This window comes from Podarcis pityusensis, assembly GCF_964106645.2.
Source record: "Podarcis pityusensis genome assembly, chromosome: 1".
In the NCBI taxonomy this organism is placed as follows: Eukaryota; Metazoa; Chordata; class Lepidosauria; order Squamata; family Lacertidae; genus Podarcis; species Podarcis pityusensis.
This window is the reverse complement of record NC_138028.1, coordinates 15713669-15731132: the sequence shown is the minus strand read 5'-3', so window position 1 is coordinate 15731132 and position 17464 is coordinate 15713669. Positions and strand designations below refer to the sequence as shown.

Below are 17464 nucleotides of genomic sequence, written 5' to 3'. Positions count from 1 at the left end.
CCAAGGTCACCCAGCAGCTGCATGTGGAGGAGCGGAGACACAAACCTGGTTCCCCAGATTTCGAGACTACCGCTCTTAACCACTACACCACACTGGCTCTGTGAAAGCTGTGAAAGTTCAGACTTTAAAACAAAAGAAAAAGGAGTTCCACTGGATATTGAAATCTTTGAAAGCAGATTTTTAGAGACCCTAAAGTTAATCAAGCTCTGTTTTAGAATTGTTTTGATTCTATTATTTTACAAAATTTATATAAACCTGGATGGTACTAAAACCTCTTAAGTGGTTTTGTTTGTTGTAATCCCAATATGGGACCTGCTAGGTAGATACAATCTTAGAAAATAAAGCAGACTTTATTGAAAAGTTGGAACTATACAAAAATATATAAATTGCATTGTGTTTAATGAATTAGCAGTGCAGTTCAAGGCAAGTGCAACTTTATAAAGTGGTAGGAAAGGTTAGACCAGCCTGTGTCCTGTTTCCAATAGCATGCTTTCTAGTAATACTTGGCTGGTATTCTCAATGTAGGGCTGGTATAACCATGACGATAAGTAGGCCATCAGGAGATCTTGGTCAGCGGTATGAGCAATCTCTTGCACAATAGTTTGCTTGAGTTTTAATTCCTTTGAGTACATGTTCAAGAGCTTTCCAGAAACTTCATCTGAAAAAGATAAATTAAATCAAGAAGTAGCTCTGGAAATACATAGGCATTCCGAATATGGCTTAGGACAGCAAATGAAGAGAAGAATGTGCACTAACTTTGTCCCCACCCTCCTCTCAATTAGATGCTGCGTTTCTTAGCAACTGTCTGCAGTGGGAAAACATCATGTACCCCTGTGCACCTTGAAAGCCTGATTTTTTTTTTCAGGGTTTCAAAATGCATAGATACAGCCATGATTCCAGGAGGCTTCCCTGCTGCAGACAGTTTGATAGGGAACAAATGGTGAATGTGGTACCCTCAGAGTGCATACTCTCATATGTATTGACGAAGCCATAATTCAGAATGCCTGAGTAGTGCTCTGATTTTGCTTCATATTACAAATGCTGAACATACTACATTGCTAGCTAGATTGCTTGCCTATAGTTTTTAAGCTTTAGAATTAATTAACTCCTCTTCCATCCCTCAAGTTCCATATTTCTCCTGTTGCACAATTTTTAAAAAGCTTATCTGGTTTCAACATATGGAATTCTAGGAATTGATGTGGGTTGATGATGTGAAGCATTCTCTCCTGAGAGCTATAGTTGCCCTGTAGAGTTGCAATTCAAGCAATATAAGCTAAATTTAATTTCTTTAGCTCACAGTATTCCACTCTCATTTTCAAATGAATATGCTTCAGCAGAAAGAAATAGCAGTATCTCAAAAAGGAAGAATTTACTTACAGAAGTAAGGAATGGGCCACGTGTGAAAGAATGGTGTCTTCTGGTCTCCATGATATGCTTCTAAGTCGCAGATCCCTTTAGTAGTTGAACATAGTTTTTCCATTTTCTGTTGTATTTTTGCCTAACAAAGTTTTAAGTGTCTGTGTAAGAAGCTAATATTTTGTAACCAACAGAACAATCCTAACCATGTCTATTCAGATGTCACATTGAATTTTATGTTGGAACTGCCCTGAAATCTGCAGATGAAGCGCGATATACAAATTTAATAAACAATAATAATTACGGTAATAAATACCATATTTATGTGAATCTAATGCACCTTCAAATCTAATGTGCACCTCAGTTTTCAAAACCTTAAAACCAAAAAAAGTACAGTAGTACCTCGGGTTAAGAACTTTACCTCAGGATGGGAACAGAAATTACGCAGCGGCAGCAGCAGGAGGCCCCATTAGCTATAGCGGTACCTCAGGTTAAGAATGGACCTCCGGAATGAATTAAGTTCGTAACCAGAGATACCACTGTATTTGCTATGTCTGTGTTTTTCAAGCTTGCAATTGAGCCTAATGCACCATCAAATCTAATGCACACTCTAATTTCCATGACATAATTGGGCCAAAATGGTACACATTACATAAGAGTAAATAATGTAATAACAACAATAAATGTGTTTTTGTCCTGAAGTGGCAATCCTAGACCCACCTACCTGGCCTAACCTCAACTGAATTCAATGTGACTTATTTCTGAGTACACATGAATACGACTGCAGCTTAACATATGTTCTATCTGTGCAGGCTACTCAATCCCTACTTTCAGAAACTTCACAACCAGGGAACTTTTATTACAAAGACTGGATAACTGGATTAGAGACAAATCACTAATTAAAGTATTCAGTCAGTACTGGACTAAAATTAGTAGTTCTCAAAGGGCATTTTTCACAACAAAACATTAAGAATAGTTTCAGTTTTCCCTTCTGAATGTTTTGCACAGAAGAGATTCATTTTTCATTTGGCTGATTGCTCCATTAGCTAGATTTGCATATAATTCTTATACCCTCTCTTGTGAAGGGATGTTGTCTTGAATATTCAGGGGAAACATTGTTAAAAAGAAGACCTCTAGATCTCCCACAAGTGGCTATGGCCTCTCCAGAACAAGGGTTCAGAAACTGTCCAGGAGTTTCATTTAGGTGGTCTGCAATGTATCCATAAAATACAGTTAAAAGTCACACAGCATCTAGCAGTGTGTGTTATAACTGCTACAACCTGCAGAAAAATCACTTAACGATTCCCCTGGGTTGGGGAAAGTTTTGGGAACCACTGATCTATAGGAGGATGGTGGAAACAGAAAAATGCAGTGGGGGTCTTAATAAAGAGAAATAGAGTACCATGTTTTCAAAAGTATCAAGTAGTTCTGTACAGCACTCCTCCAATTCTACATTGTAGTCAACTGGTCGTCTTCCGGACTCTGAAGCAATATTATCATGTTCTATTTCCAACTTGCCATCTTTGCACCTAAAGAAAAATGTCATTCACTGTACATAATAGGAGCTCTGTTCCTCTGACAACTCCTACCCCTTGTTGCCTATAATATATAGGGTCAACTGTAGTCAGTGCCTAATGCAAGGTAAATTGTTACATTCATATCATGCAGATTTTAAAAAGTGATGGCCTAGGGTAATAAATTTGCATTGGAACAATCAACAAGATCTTTCAATATACTTACTCTGCAGAAATTTTGATGTTCACGATTTTGGTGGCAGTGGTAAATCCCTTATTATTCAGAGTTTCCCACTTCATCATTAAATTATGCCAGTCTGCTGCATTATCTTTAATTTTTCTTGCACTGATGGATAATACAGGTGTCTTGGGAGTTGAGCCTTTGGCTAATCAAAAACACAACAATAAAACCCTTTAAATAGGAAGAGGGAAAATATGTGAGACATTTTAGACTGCTGGCGACATTTTTTTTTGGTAATGTAATAAAATAAAATAAACAACAACCCTATTCTCATTGTTTTGTGAAGTTTCAGCCTCTATCCTCATCTGGCACTTTGCTTCAAACCTTCAATAAGAAGTTTTATTTCACTGATAGAAAACCGACAAGTCTCTGCCCACTGCAACACTGTGCGCCTGCCCATTGCCCATCACCCAAACATGTGAAGAAGATGACCAACCCAACCCAACCCAGCCGGGAGCTGGGATTGTAGTAGCATTGCAGGATCATCTTGCTTCCTTCGCAACCCCATAACCAGTTCCCAAAATTCACCCTTCTCCCTGCTTCCATTCAGAAACAGCCTCTCTCAACTCCCGCCATGGCCACCTCACAACATATCCAGTGCTGGATTTACCTATAAGCTAAACAAGCTATAGTTTAGGGCCCCTGGGGGCCGCCAAAAAATTTAAAGGAAAAAAAACCTGGATGTACATTTCCAAAATAAAAGATAAACAAATAAAACAAAACCTACATACAGCAACAGTGTTTTGTGTTGTGTAGGCTCCAATGATGGGCCCCACCTGCTAGCCTGCTCCCTAAAATATCACTGCTTTGCTCATTTCTATGTACTGTATAGGGTGCCTACATTCTGCATGTGCAAATGGCTTTAGATACCTATTAGGTCCATAAATTACTATATAGCATATATTCAACACAAAAAAGCGACTATTTGTTGTTTACAAAGGACAGCTGGACATATAAAGGGCCCCATTACCTTCAGCAGCTTAGGGCCTCATCAAACCTAAACCCGGCCCTGAACATCATCTTATAGTTCTGAAGTCGGAGGCCAACCCTGCCTCCAGTGGCGGGGAGTTCCACCGTCCAGCTACCCTTTCATCTTCAGCTCCATCGCACCCCCCCCCCCCGGTATAACTTGAGAGGGAGGAAAAAACTGCTGGGTTGTGGCGTCCCCCTCCCAATGCGCCTTTTTCTCCAGCAACCGCTTTCCCTGGTGGAGGCACCCGGGGCCTCCTCCGCCGCAGGAGCTGCAGGCCGCGCTGCCGCCCGCTGCCTGGGGAAGAAGCGCTTACCGGCCATCTCCGCCGACACCCGAGGCCGCTCCCTCCCCTCGGAAGTGCGCTCACGTCCGGCTCCGCCCAGCTCCGTCGCCCAGCGCTGGAGACCCAGCGCCGCTGGGCCTGGGGGCGACGCGGGAGCTCAGGCCCCGGCCCTGGCCCCTGCTGAGGTGAGGAGGGCCGCCTAGCGCGGCGGGGAGACGGGGTGGGAGCCTCCTGGCTGGGCGGCCCTCTCTTCTTCCCTTCCCTGGCTGCAGGAGGCGATAAGAAGGACGCTCACCGTCCGGAGAACCCCCTTTTTACGCATTCCTTCCCGGGTTTCCTTCGAGAGACCCGGCGCTGGAAACACGTGTCGAGGCTCCGTCCTGACGAGCTCTGGGCGGTTGGTCGGCTTCTCTGCCCGCCAAGGCACGCACAGTGAATGAGGCTTGCCTTGAGCATCTCTCGCGGGGGTGAAGCGGGGGCGCATGTTTGGGAACCGCCGTGTGCTGGGTTTGTTTACCTCCTTTAGTGTATTTCGGCCGCCTGCCTGTACTCTTGTTCCGTTCATGCTTCAGGTGCGGTGGTTGGGCTTCCCAACAGTGCTGATTATTACTCTATCGATTCATGGGATCTCTTAATTCTGCCCTCTTTTATCACTCATGGGTTAGAATTGTCATTCTGCATTGAGGAGGAAGGACAAAAATCCACCCAGAAGTTTTCCCTTCTCCCATTAGTCTTTTCTTTCTTTCTTTCTTTCTTTCTTTCTTTCTTTCTTTCTCGTAGATTTGTGCTTTCCTCTTCATGCCCTTCTTAGCAAAACAAATAAATAATACAACTTCTACACGGCATTGAAATGGGGGTGGGTGGGAATGCTATCTCTTTAAGCAACTCCTCTCACTGCTGCACAGTTTGCAGAATTAATATTGCAGCATCCACCCTTAACACCTCCTGGGTTCCTGAAATGAAAACATATTCCGAGAAGCTTTTCCATCCTAAATATCTGTAGCTAGGAAAGTGGCAAAGTTCCTGATACTTGAGCTGTGCATTTACTAATTCTGCAAGCTACATATGTTGGCACAGCCACCTTGTAGCCCAGTGAACTTCAGTTATTTATGGTACTTCTTTCACTGTTCTGCCTGATGCTTGTTGAATTCTTCCTTGGACAAATCATTTATTTGTTACAAATGTATGCTTTTGAAAAAGGTAGCTCCCCTGGGACCTGGTTTTATGTTCGTTTAAAAAGCAAAACAGTTGATGCTGTCCCTTCAAAGTGATTTAATGGTTTCATTATTTGAGCTTCTGTTACTTCAACAGGAGGATAACACACATTGTTTTCCAAAATTGTCGTCTGCAACAAAGATGTATCCTGCCTTAGGGTAGTGGACTGAATGTGATGAACTGGCTGCTTAAAGCCATAGGATTCTTCGATGGAAGACTAGCGGAGTGAGTACATCATAACCCTTGGTTTTGACATGAAATTTAATATTTTGTTTTGAAAAAAGTACCAGTATCCAAAATTTATTGTAACCTTAGCTCACGAAATAGAAGTTCCCTAAAAACTCTTAAGCGCACTGTGTTAGCAGAGCTTAAGCAATCCAGAGGGCTGTCACATGAGAACTGGGTGTGGAAAATTAGCAAGGCATACACTTTGACCTTTAATGGTGCCTAATTCCAATGCTGGTTCTTCCCTGTGCGTACATAGGCAGGTAAATGACAGCTGGCCACCCCATGTTCAGTGATGGGTTGTACATAATTTTCTACACTTAAGGCAACTTTATAATGTATGAGGAGGTCTTCAATGCATATTTAGATGTCAGTAGTAGGAGTAAATCATATGACCCAATGCAAGAGGGATGCCAGGATTTAACTAGACTTCCCCCCCTTCTCCACTATTAGCAAGGGACAATATTTATTTGGAACTTTTACTTTGATTTTATCTCAGAAGTGCCTTTCGAAAGAATACTAGTTTGCTCAGCTTCTTTTACTTGTATGTGTGGCTTTTACTTGTTATGGTCTTGAGTGCTTGCATAGACATTAATTCTGCATAATTTCCTGTGGTGGCAGAGATGGAAGCGTTGGCATTGGTTTGAATGAACAGGATTGCTGATCTAGCACATAGTGGCTATGTTTGCAAGTTGTGGCAAGCCATAGTTAATGGTTTTCTGTCAGCAACACATGTGACTTCCACATCACTCCTCCCCAAGCATGACTGGGAGGAACAAACCATGATCCCTGACTTAGTGTTACATCCAAGCTGAGTACCATGGTTTGTTTTGCTCCAAATAAACCATGATGTGAAACCAAGAGTTGTTCTTGACTTACCATTAGGTGTGGGGATGGGGAAGAGATTTGGCACTAACATTAAGATTCACTGTTACATCTTTGGATCAGCCTCTTAGGGAGTATTTTTGTTTTTAAACTCTGTGGGATTCATAAATGGGACCCGGGGCACAGAAGGAATTGTGAATTTTGCATTCTTTGGGAACATTCCCCAATTGTAGTGATGTTAAATCAGGGGTCGGCAAAGCTTTTGTGGCTTGGGCTGGTTCACTGTCCTGCAGATGCCGCAGTGGGCCGGAGTGCGCACGCACGCACACATGTGCAAACACTATTTCCGGTGTGGAGGAGGCGTGTGCAGCTTCCCATTGGCTGCAGGAGCTTCCTGCAGCCAATGGGAAGCCAGCCAACATCGCGGAAGGTGGTCCCCGCTCTGCTCTGTGCCAGTTTAGTGTGGCACATGGGAGCCGACTGAGCGGGCGGCAGGGGTCCATGGGCCGGTTAAACGACCCCTGTGTTAAATGAAAGACAGGAATCTTGTGCATCAATTCTCACTGCTATTTGCTGTCCAAGAGCTTGGTTTCTGGAGGAGAAGAGGGAAGCTGGGTAAAATGCATGTCTCCCTTCCCTAGCTTATTGAAGCAAAGCTCCTTTGTAAACCACGGTTCGAAGTTGGCTTATTTCTGCAAACTATTGTTAAGGCTAACCACAGTTGGTCTGGCTTTGAATGGAACTCTGAACCGCAGTTAATGGAAGTGATTTTTTTCCTCCAAAATATTGAGGACACCAGTTGGCACTCATCAGTTTTGGAGACAGTGGAAGAGTGTTGGAACATTGGCAACTAATTGCTTTGTGTTCTCCTTTTCATAAGTTGAAAGCCTTTGTCATGCATAAAAAAGAAATCACAAAGTATTGTTCTGGGTTATGAGACACAAAATGTTATACAGCGTAAGCATTATGTTAAGCCAACTAGTTGCAGATCTGTGATGCAGTAAGTATTATTATTATTATTATTATTATTAAACTTTTCATGAGGGAGAAAAACCACTTTTCCCCACCAGCATTGAACGTACTCCCAGTTGTATAGATACTAAGGGTGGCCGCTGAAATAAATACTCCTTGTTTTCATGGGCTTCAGGAGTACATGCAGTTTATCTTTTCCAGCCTCTAGGTAGCACATACAGATGTTTGCCATGGCATCGGCGACTCCATCGTTTACCTTCAAGGAGTTCTGTCCCTTGTACTATCTTCTCAATGCCATTCCTACAAAGATCCAAAAGGGATTCCGTTCCATTGTGGTATACCTCACTGCACTTGACACTAACGAGGACTACATTGCTGTGGGCAGCAGTATTGGAATGTTGTATTTATACTGCAGGCGCTTGAACCAGATGAAAAAGTACAATTTTGAGGTATGAACCAACACTTAACAGGACACCTTCATTTTTTAAAAGGTGTGATGAAGCTTATGCCTTGGGTTTTGTCAGTTTTAGCATATTGAAATGTGCAGAAATGTAAAGCTATAGAGTTAGTTAACTTGAGGAAAAGCGGTTGCTCTGGCTGTTGCTAAAATTAGATTAAGAGTCAGCATCTATTTGTGGTCTGTAATTATTTTATCTCACACAGCATGATTTAGGGGTTTGTTCTCAGTTCTATCTACTTGCTTCTCAGTGAGGCATTCTGTTGTTCATCATCTGTTTATTTATATGCTGCTTTTCCACTAAAGATAGTTCCCATAGTGGTTTGCAGGGCATAAGGAAATGAGAGCTGTAATATATCACAAAATATAAACGTTAGTACATCAAAGTTCAACAGCAGTTTCATACCCTATAGATTGCAACAACATAATATCAACAAATTTTATTTATGTTATTTGTTTAATTTCTATACTGCCCTAAACCCAAAGGTCTCAGGGCAGTTCACATAAAATATCAAATACATAAAATCAAAACAACAATAACCCCCCCTCCCCAAAAAAGAGCCAGCATTTTAAAAAGGGTATAGGATGTAGATCAAGTCAGGCAAAGGCCTGGTTAAAAAGAAATGTTTTTGCCTGGTGTATATTGAAGGTGCCAGGCGAACTTCCCTGGGGAGAGCATTCCACAGACGGGGAGCCACTGCAGAGAAGGCCCGTTCTCATGTTGCCACCCTCCTGACCTCTTGAGGAAGAGGCACACAATTATAATTCATATTGATAATTCATTTATTTGGAAAGATTTATAGACTACACTTCATTGCAAAATTCTCTAAGCATTGCACATACTAAAATTACCAGTAAAACACAGCTAAAATCCACAAAACTATTAAAAAAAACAAAATATACATAAAATAATTATAAATAAAACACAAATTAAAATCGGTAACAATGTAAAAGCAACTTTAGGTGACTAAATTGTATGTTTGGGTAGGCTTGCTGAAACATAACAGTTTTCAGCAGGCATCTAAAACAAAATAGTGAGGGCTCTTGTTTAATTATCAGCAGCCAGGAAGACTGACACCTTATAAATGGTAAACAATAATTCATATATCATATCAAAAAAATTATACAGCTGATAAAAAACTGGTAATAAAACAATATATTGCCAAGTCAGCTATCAACATATCAAGACATTCAATAATATGTTTCAAACATTAATATTATTATTATAGCCAGTACAATCATAATTATCCTATAAAACATACAAAAGAATACCAAAAGCGGCAGCAACAACACAGTACTTGAAAAACAAACAAATGCCTAAGCTACAAGTAAAACCCTCAGAAGCAGCAGCAATACGATATACTCTCAAGAGCATCCCAGAGCCCAGGAAGCAAGTTGGAGAGCTTAAAAGCTCTTTCCGTGTTGGGAAAACCTGGCGCAAAATGTGCTTTAAAGCTCTCTGCCTTGCATGTAATTAATTCGCAGGATTTCAGACTGCTGGCTTTCAACCTTGTAAGGTTGAAATCATGTAAGTTAATTGCACGCAAGACAAGATTGTATTGTGCTGTGCATCCACAGTATAAAAATATGTATGTTAACAGTTTCAGCAACAGAGCAAATTTTTATTCAGCATTAGCTAGAGATCAAACCGCAGCAACAGCCCCTTCCTAGTCCAAAGGTCCTTCTAAGCAAAGCGGTCTTCACTAGCCTATGGAAAGCCCCCAGAGAACTAGCCAGTTGAACCTTCTTGGGCAATGAGATCCACAGGGAGGGAGCCCACCACACAGACAACCGAATTGCCTCAGGATCTTGGGGTCAGCAGGTGAGGAGCGAAAGCTCTCCTTCAGGTATCCCACTTTTGTCTCGGCCGATCCGAATAAACATGGCATCTTAATTTTACAGATGTCTTTTTTTTTCCCCCTGCTCCTCTAGGGGAAAAATGAGTCTATCACTGTCGTGAAAGTCTTGAGCTGCTTTGATGATCTTGTTGCTGTTGGGACAGCTTCGGGCAAGATTGCTATTTTTCAGCTTGTCTCGTCCTTGCCAGGGAGAAACAAACAAGTAAGAGCCAAACTTGGTTACAGCCTGTGATGTTTCACATTAATTGTGTGATTAGGTTATTGTATTTTAGTGTTTTGTTGGAAGCCGCCCAGAGTGGCTGGGGAAACCCAGCCAGATGGGCGGGGTATAAATTATTATTCTTCTTCTTATTATTATTATTCCGCTTCAGCTCAGTGGTAGAGCAGCTGCTTTGCAGTCTCCACTGCCTTGTGGTACATCTTTGGGAGAAGAAAAGACTCAGGAGTAAATCCAGAGGGAAACCCAAAGACAATTGGATTCCTCCTTGTATGCCTTTTTCCTGCAGCCAAGCTGGTGCCAAACGCCTTGCTTAGCTTTCCTTTTGACCGCATCAGCGAGGTCTTGTCGTCTGGGCAGCCCAGGACCTCCATACACACTGCCCAGGTTTGCAACCTGGGGAGGTCATTTCAGTGCTGCTAACGCAGCAGTTTGGCTTCACCCCAGAGGTGCACTCCATTGTCTCTCAAGACAGACGGATGCCAATAATATGTTAAAGCAGGGGTCAGCAGCCTAAGGCCTATGGGCTGGAGGCAGCCCACGGGGCCTGTTTAACCAGCCCACAAGCCGCCCCCAAACCGAGCCACCTGCTCAGCGAGTCCCCACTCACTGCGCTAAACCGGCACAGCGTGGTGCGCGGACTCTCTTCTGCGGCTCCAGAAATTGGTTCTGCGCATGCCCAGACGCCAGAAATTGCGTCTGTGCATGTCCGCGGTGCCAAAAATCGTTTCTGCACATGTCCAGAGGCCGAAAATCGCTTCTGCACAGGCGAGATTTTAGGCATCTGCTCATGCACAGAAGCGATTTCCGGCGCTGCGGACATGCGCATGTGCAATTTCCGGCGTTGCGATGTGCTGGCCCGGCCCACGGAGGATCTCCGCGGGAGTGATCCAGCCCATGCCCAGTAAGCCTTGCCGACTCCTGTGTTAAAGTGTCAGTTGGGGCTTTTGTGACATTGCAATTTGCTGACTGCACAGATTCCCCCCCCCCCCCCAATTTTTTTTAATTGGTTTTCACAAAATTATAAACAAACAAACACGTAAAACAACAAACATAGATCATAGCCTTATTAAAAATTACACTTATTAACATTGTTAAGTGACTTCCTTGCTTCCCCTTGGTTGAATTTCATTGCATGTCCTTTTAATGGTTTTCCAAATGGCTGACTGCACAGATCTATCTGGAAACGTGCGTGAGCATTAAAATGAAGTAGCAGGACTAATAGAGAAGTGCCTTTGATAGCTACATCAATGAATAAACCCACCCACTGTAGGCCTTCCGCTTTCTGCTTGGTTTCTCCCGTATGCTCACTGGTGTCTGTCTTTGCAGCTTCGGAGATTTAACGTGTCTGGTATCCACAAAAGTAGCATCACAGCCTTGGCGTGGAGTCCCAATGGAATGAAATTGTTCTCTGGAGATGACAAAGGGAAAATAGTGTATTCTGCTTTGGATCTGGATCAGGTAATTGGTTGTTTGCCCAAACCTTTGGTACCTGGGATACAAATAACAGTGGTACCTTGGTTCTCGAGCTAATCAGTTCCAGGAGTCCGTTCGATTCCCGAAACCATTTGAAAACCAAGGCACGGCTTCCGATTGGCTGCAGGAGCTCCCTGCACTCAATCGGAAGCCGCGTTGGACGTTCGGCTTCTGAAAAACGTTTGCAAACCGGAACATTCACTTCTGGGTTTGTGGCATTTGGGAGCCGATTAATTCAGGAGCCAAGCCATCCAAGGTACCACTGTATTCAAAGCGTATAAAAACTTTTCCTATAGATTAAAATTGGAGATGTAGAGAAGGTGGAGCCTAGGGGGCTGTAAGTAAGGGAGCAGTTACGTAAAATTCTGCTGCTTGTGAGATGGCATTTATTGAGGGTTTATTCCCCTCCCGCCCTGACCACTATCTGTAGTTGTTATGTTTTCCCCAAAGCATTTATTTCCTTGAATCCCTGTAGTGGGTGGTATTGATCTGCAAGACCTGGCGTCACATCTTTGCTCAGTCATGGGATCAGTTGGTGGTCTTGAACATTGCCTGCCTTTCAGCCTTGAGGTTTTTACCTGGAGAAATATCCTAAGCAGAAAGAAGCACTCCAAAATGCTGTGACATTAACTACGTGAAGTGAATTCTAGTGGGTCCCCTACAAATAGTCGAACGCTAGATAAACCAGCTTTAACATAAGCTTGCACAGACCACCCGGCAAGTTTAGACAACTTAACTTGAAATATGACGGCTCTGTATATTCACACTACGTCCTTCCAGGGTCGTTGCAACTCCAGTTTGGTACTGGAAGAGCCTTCTTCAATCGTGCAGCTGGATTATAGCCAGAAAGTGTTGCTGGTCTCCACATTACAGCGAAGTCTGCTTTTTTACACTGAAGAAAAATCTGTCAAGCAAGTTGGAAGCCAACCCAGAAAAAAGTAGGTCTTCTCGATTTTTGCCCAGACATTTAGAGATGAGATTTAAATAATGTATATAACTCTGTATAATTCTGCTAAGGTATTTCATGCACTGTTGCCCTCTTCTAAAGTTGTTAATAAAGGAGTCAAAATAGATAATTTGAAGTACTGTTCATGTTTTTATTCTTTTAATCATTCCAATGGGGAAGGACTCTGCTGAAGTGAAAATGTAAGAAGCTTCCAGCTATTGGTGGGCAAGAAATTAGTATCCTGACCCTATTTTGTTCCGTAATTATTTTCTCATGATTCCTGAGCTTAAGGGCTAACTTACATTTCCTTGTTCATTCACACAATCCTCTCCCAGTAGTAGTATTATTTCATCCCAAACTCCCCAAACAGGTAGCGAAACGAAGGTGTTTATGTGGCATAGCTCTAAGATGAACATTCTTTTAGTGCAAGGATTTTCCCTTGCTCAGTGGAACGTTCTCCCTTCTCTCTTGCCCACACACTACCACTAAATCTGTTAGGAGTGTTCCCCCAATCCTCCAGAGCAAACAGGAAACAGTGCAGGGCACACACAAGAGGGTAGGCAGAATAAAAATAAGCAAAGCTATTTATACCAAATTTGCTAATCCCTCTTTGTTTTCTTCCTACCCTTGCGTTTTGAGGATTTAAAATATTTCCCATCCAAGAAGAAGAAAGAGCAAGTATCTATCCAGGTTGTGAACAGCCCTGTGAGCCACAGTACTTCCACGTGCACCTAGTGTAATGGTCAGTGGATGCATTGCACTGTGCTCTGGGACAAATCTCTTGACTCCCAGAAACAGTGTTTAGGAAGACACCTAGGGTTGCAGCAAGAGGAAGAGGGGATTGGAAAAATCTCTGGAGCATGCATGGTAGACCATTCAGAGCCCTTTGGCTTCCAGCACATATTTTTCTTTCTCATGTATTGCATGTTGGTAACGCAGGTGGCGCTGTGGTCTAAACCACTGAGCCTCTTGGGCTTGCTGATCGGAAGGTCGGCGGTTCAAATCCCCACGACGGGGTGAGCTCCCGTTGCTCTGTCTCAGCTCCTGCCAGTCTAGCAGTTCAAAAGTATGCCAAGGCAAGTAAATAAATAGGTACTGCTGCGGTGGGAAGGTAAACGGTGCTTCTGTGCGCTCTGGCACTCATCACGGTCCTCCGTGCGCCAGTAGCGGTTTAATCATGCTGGCCACATCACCCGGAAAGCTGACTGTGGACATGTGGACAAACGCCGGCTCCCTCGGCCTGAAAGCGAGATGAGCGCCGCAACCCCAGAGTCGCCTTTGACTGCACTTAACCATCCAGGGGTCCTTTACTTATTATTATTATTATTATTATTATAATAATAAAAAATATGCTGCAATTATTTACTTGCAGCATAAGAACCATGTTTTCACTTACGCAGTTTGCTGCAAAGTTTTATCAGTTTGCACTTGGAGACAAAAGAGTTTTAGCATTGTTCATCTTCCCAGTCCCACCACTCCCCACCTCTGAGTATAATAACCACGTGGTTTGTTCATTCTTCTGCTTTTACATTTTTAGTACTGGCAAACTTGGAGCATGTTTTGTACCCGGGCTGTGCAAGCAAAGCGACCTGACCCTGTTTGCTGCAAGGCCTGGGATCCGCCTTTGGAAATCGGATGTTCATGGGACTGTTCAGGCCACGTTTATTTTGAAAGATGTATTTCCTGTTGGCATGAAGCCTTTTGAATTATATCCCCGACTGGAGCCCTTAAGCAACAGCAGCTGCAATTTCCCAGACAGGCAACTTGGACTCATTTCCTGCTTCTTTCAGGAAGGATGGGTGCTGAGCTGGAATGAATATAGCATCTATTTAATAGATACAGTAAACCAGGTGAGTCAAACCAAGAGAGCAGTAGCGTTTTAAGCTGGGCGTGCGTGGCCTTTAATCTGGAACAGTTAAATTACATTGATATTTAGAGGTCTGTTAAAACTATCTGATCTGCACAAATAGGACACATGTTTAATTTATCCCTGGCATCTCCAGTTCAAATGGTTTAGTAGCAGGTGATGGGAAGGACTTTCTGCCTGACACCCTGCAAAACCACTGCCAGTCAGAGTAGACAGTATTGAGTTCGATGGGCCGGTGGGTCTGACTCTGTACAGATCAACTTCCTTTGTTCCTATCTTAACATGCTTTCTAGACATAGAATTGCTTATGATAAAGCAGTGACACTTCATATTAACTCACCTGCCATGGAGCCACTTCACATTGCAGAGGAATTCCGGGGCATGCTCTGAGATGCACTGTCAATTCAAACGGGGTGGCCTGTTGGTTGCCTGAGATGAAATTTGGAAGCATCCCAATACTTTCCCCTCTTTTTCCTTAGTGTTCTGTGTACAAGGGGCTCAGGCCTGGAGCTGACAAGTAGCCTTGAACATGAGCATTTTGAGTGGCGTGGCAGGATGCTGTAGGCAGGGTGAAAACGTCTATTCTTTCCTAGAAAAATCCTCGTATAATGCAGGGAAGAGTTGCTGCTTTTTAAAACCCCCCCCCCCCCATCTTGTTATAAGCTGTTAAAGGGTTGAGCAGGTCAGTTCCCTCTCCTTTCCTCACTCCCTTCCATTTCCAGTTCCTTTTCTTTCTCAGTTGACACTTCAATGTTCAGTAAATCCTGGACCTTCACAGGTCCTCCTCCTTCCATTTTGAGCTCTTAGTTTTGTTTGTTTAATTTGCAAACTTGCATATTTAGCAGTCCCATTTCTCTTCCAAGCTGATGACACGTTCAGCCACCCTAGCCTGCTATTAATGGGAACCATTTTGCACTTGGATATAAAGACCATTGACAGTGAATTCCAAATAGGTCATGCGAATTAGTTGAGTTTATACAAGTTACCTGCGTATTCTTTCCCTTTATCTCAAACAAGTCCTTTAAGGGCTTCTGCCAATCTTTTGCTTCTTTGGGACTTGGAAGTGTCTATGATTGTGGTTTGAAGCTACATTTCTTAAGCCAGGAGTGAATTATCACAAACAGAGCTACGTTTATAAAACATTTATAGCTCCTTTCTGTTCTTAGCCAAGCTTTACATGAGTCACCCTCTCCCCAAGCCTGCATTCGTGCTTTCTTTCTTTTAGGACTGCTGTTTTGCTCCTTGATTTGACTGTATAATATTGCTTGCCAAAAATAAAATCAGGCCTCTGAAGTGTTGCTTGCATCCTAAAATGCTTCCTGGCACATTCGTTGCTCAACTTTAACTTCTCTTGCTTTCACAGACCCTGATTGGAAGTTTGGAAGGATCTGGCGATATTGTGTCTGTATCCTGCACAGAAACTGAGATTTTTCTCTTAAAGGGAGACAGAGATATCATTAGGATCTCAAGCAGACCAGAAGGATTGGTCTCAATAGGTTTGCATACATTAGCATACTAAGCTTATAGTAATTTTTTAAAAAAGATTATGTTAATGCATAGATGATTGCTTTATTGCAAGGAGCTGTGTCTGGAGCTGTGCGTGCTTTGCTGCCACTGCCCTTTTCATCCCTCAAAAAGTTACTCCTGGAGATTGGTGGAGTTTCTGGAATGGCATGGAGTTATGTGTGGGGAGGTGAAGGGGGCGGCTACACCTCAGGGTCAGGGTCAGTAGAAATCGGAGACCATCACTTGCAGAGTGGAAATGCCTTTTTGATAATGGACTCCCTTGGGCTAAGACTAGCAATAGGGAGCAGATTTAAGACTCTTACCGGGTCGCTCAGCCTACAGATTCTACTTCCTCTTGTTCTTGTCATTAGAATGGGCTGGATAAATCATTGGAGAATAGGGCTATTGGTTTTATTTTGGGCTGTCCTGTCTAGTAGCAGATTACCTTTTGGAAGGCTACGACCAAGGTGTTCAGGGACAAATGTTGGGACTATCTCGCTGGTAAAATGTCACTGTAGGACAAGATGCTATCCTAATTAACCCAAAGCAACATGCCAGGATACATTTGGGAGCCACGAACACAGGACACCTCTTGCACGCCTCTCTCAGCAGCCAGATGTCTCTTGACAAATGTGCAAAGCTCCCATTGAAGCAAAGCAAACAAACCAGCCTTGCCCTAATATGAATGTGGCTTTGTTTACTGCATGCAAGTCTGTACCAATGCATCACAATAAATTCTGGCTTGCTTAGAATGATTTTTAGGACACAATAAGGCACAGCTTTTAAAGAAATGGTTTGAATTTTCCTGATATTTTTTGTTGAATTGCAGCCTTTTAATGAGATGTGTTTCAGTGGTATCACTTTACTTCAACAGTTTGTTTGTTGTTATTGTAAAATTTATCTTGGAAAACACATGCATAAAAGCATATTTTTATTTTGCTGTTTTGCAAACCCCTTGATTGGACCAAATCTGGTCAACCATTCTATTTCCAGTCAGACGTGTCTGTGAAATTTGCAAGCAACACATGAAGACATTAGCCTTCTGCTGTCCGTCACCTAGCAATCTGCTATATATTTTGGAAAGTCGTTCGTTCTCTTTGCATTCAGACAACTCTAAAGATATCATAACCAGATTTTGCATGATGTTTCCTGAGACCAAGGAGCAGATTGCCTTCTGCTTGGATACATTTTGAGTCAAGTTGCTAGGCTGAAGCTTTGAAAACTGCACTGATCTCAACTACTAATTTCAAAACAGCACTGATTTTTTGTTGTTCTTCCTTAGAATACGTAGTTGCTAGTCTGATTGATAGACTGGCTGCATTCTCACATTACACCAAACTATAGTACAGTGTTCACAAGCTAGAACTAGCCCAAAGTTTACCCTCGGACATGCATGCTCCCCTTATTCCTCTTGCAAGGCTGGGAGGGAGTGTTCAGTTCTAATTTCTAATAATCCTGACTTAATGTTACCTACAAACCAGGGATCATGGTTTAAAAGAAACTCTGGTTAGCTGAACAAACCAGCTTCATAA

At 42.8% G+C, this 17464-nt stretch overlaps 2 protein-coding genes across 4 annotated transcripts in view; one reads left to right on the top strand and one right to left on the bottom strand.

Annotated features, from left to right (window-relative positions):
* Window positions 1-331: 331 nt before the first annotated feature.
* Window positions 332-4524, bottom strand: CINP (cyclin dependent kinase 2 interacting protein). Its single transcript, XM_080993040.1, has 5 exons — window positions 4398-4524; window positions 3097-3256; window positions 2759-2885; window positions 1378-1498; window positions 332-658 (listed from the first exon to the last, which is right to left on the bottom strand). The coding sequence occupies exons 1-5, from the start codon at window positions 4402-4404 to the stop codon at window positions 456-458; spliced, it is 618 nt and encodes a 205-aa protein (XP_080849166.1). The 5' UTR covers window positions 4405-4524; the 3' UTR covers window positions 332-455.
* TECPR2 (tectonin beta-propeller repeat containing 2) overlaps window positions 4461-17464 on the top strand; it is a 50960-nt gene continuing 37956 nt past the window's right edge. For 2 of the 3 annotated variants that reach the window (XR_013986720.1, XM_081006804.1), the window contains exons 1-8: window positions 4461-4552; window positions 5679-5807; window positions 7806-8053; window positions 9994-10122; window positions 11467-11598; window positions 12394-12551; window positions 14097-14409; window positions 15790-15922. Coding sequence is in view for 2 of the 3 variants with exons in the window: in XM_081006804.1 (XP_080862930.1) it covers window positions 7826-8053; window positions 9994-10122; window positions 11467-11598; window positions 12394-12551; window positions 14097-14409; window positions 15790-15922 (1093 nt within the window). In the remaining variant the exon portion in view is untranslated. Of the gene's footprint in view, window positions 4553-4679; window positions 4875-5678; window positions 5808-7805; window positions 8054-9993; window positions 10123-11466; window positions 11599-12393; window positions 12552-14096; window positions 14410-15789; window positions 15923-17464 lie in introns of those variants that run through there. The other variant, XM_081006805.1, reaches the window with a different exon arrangement.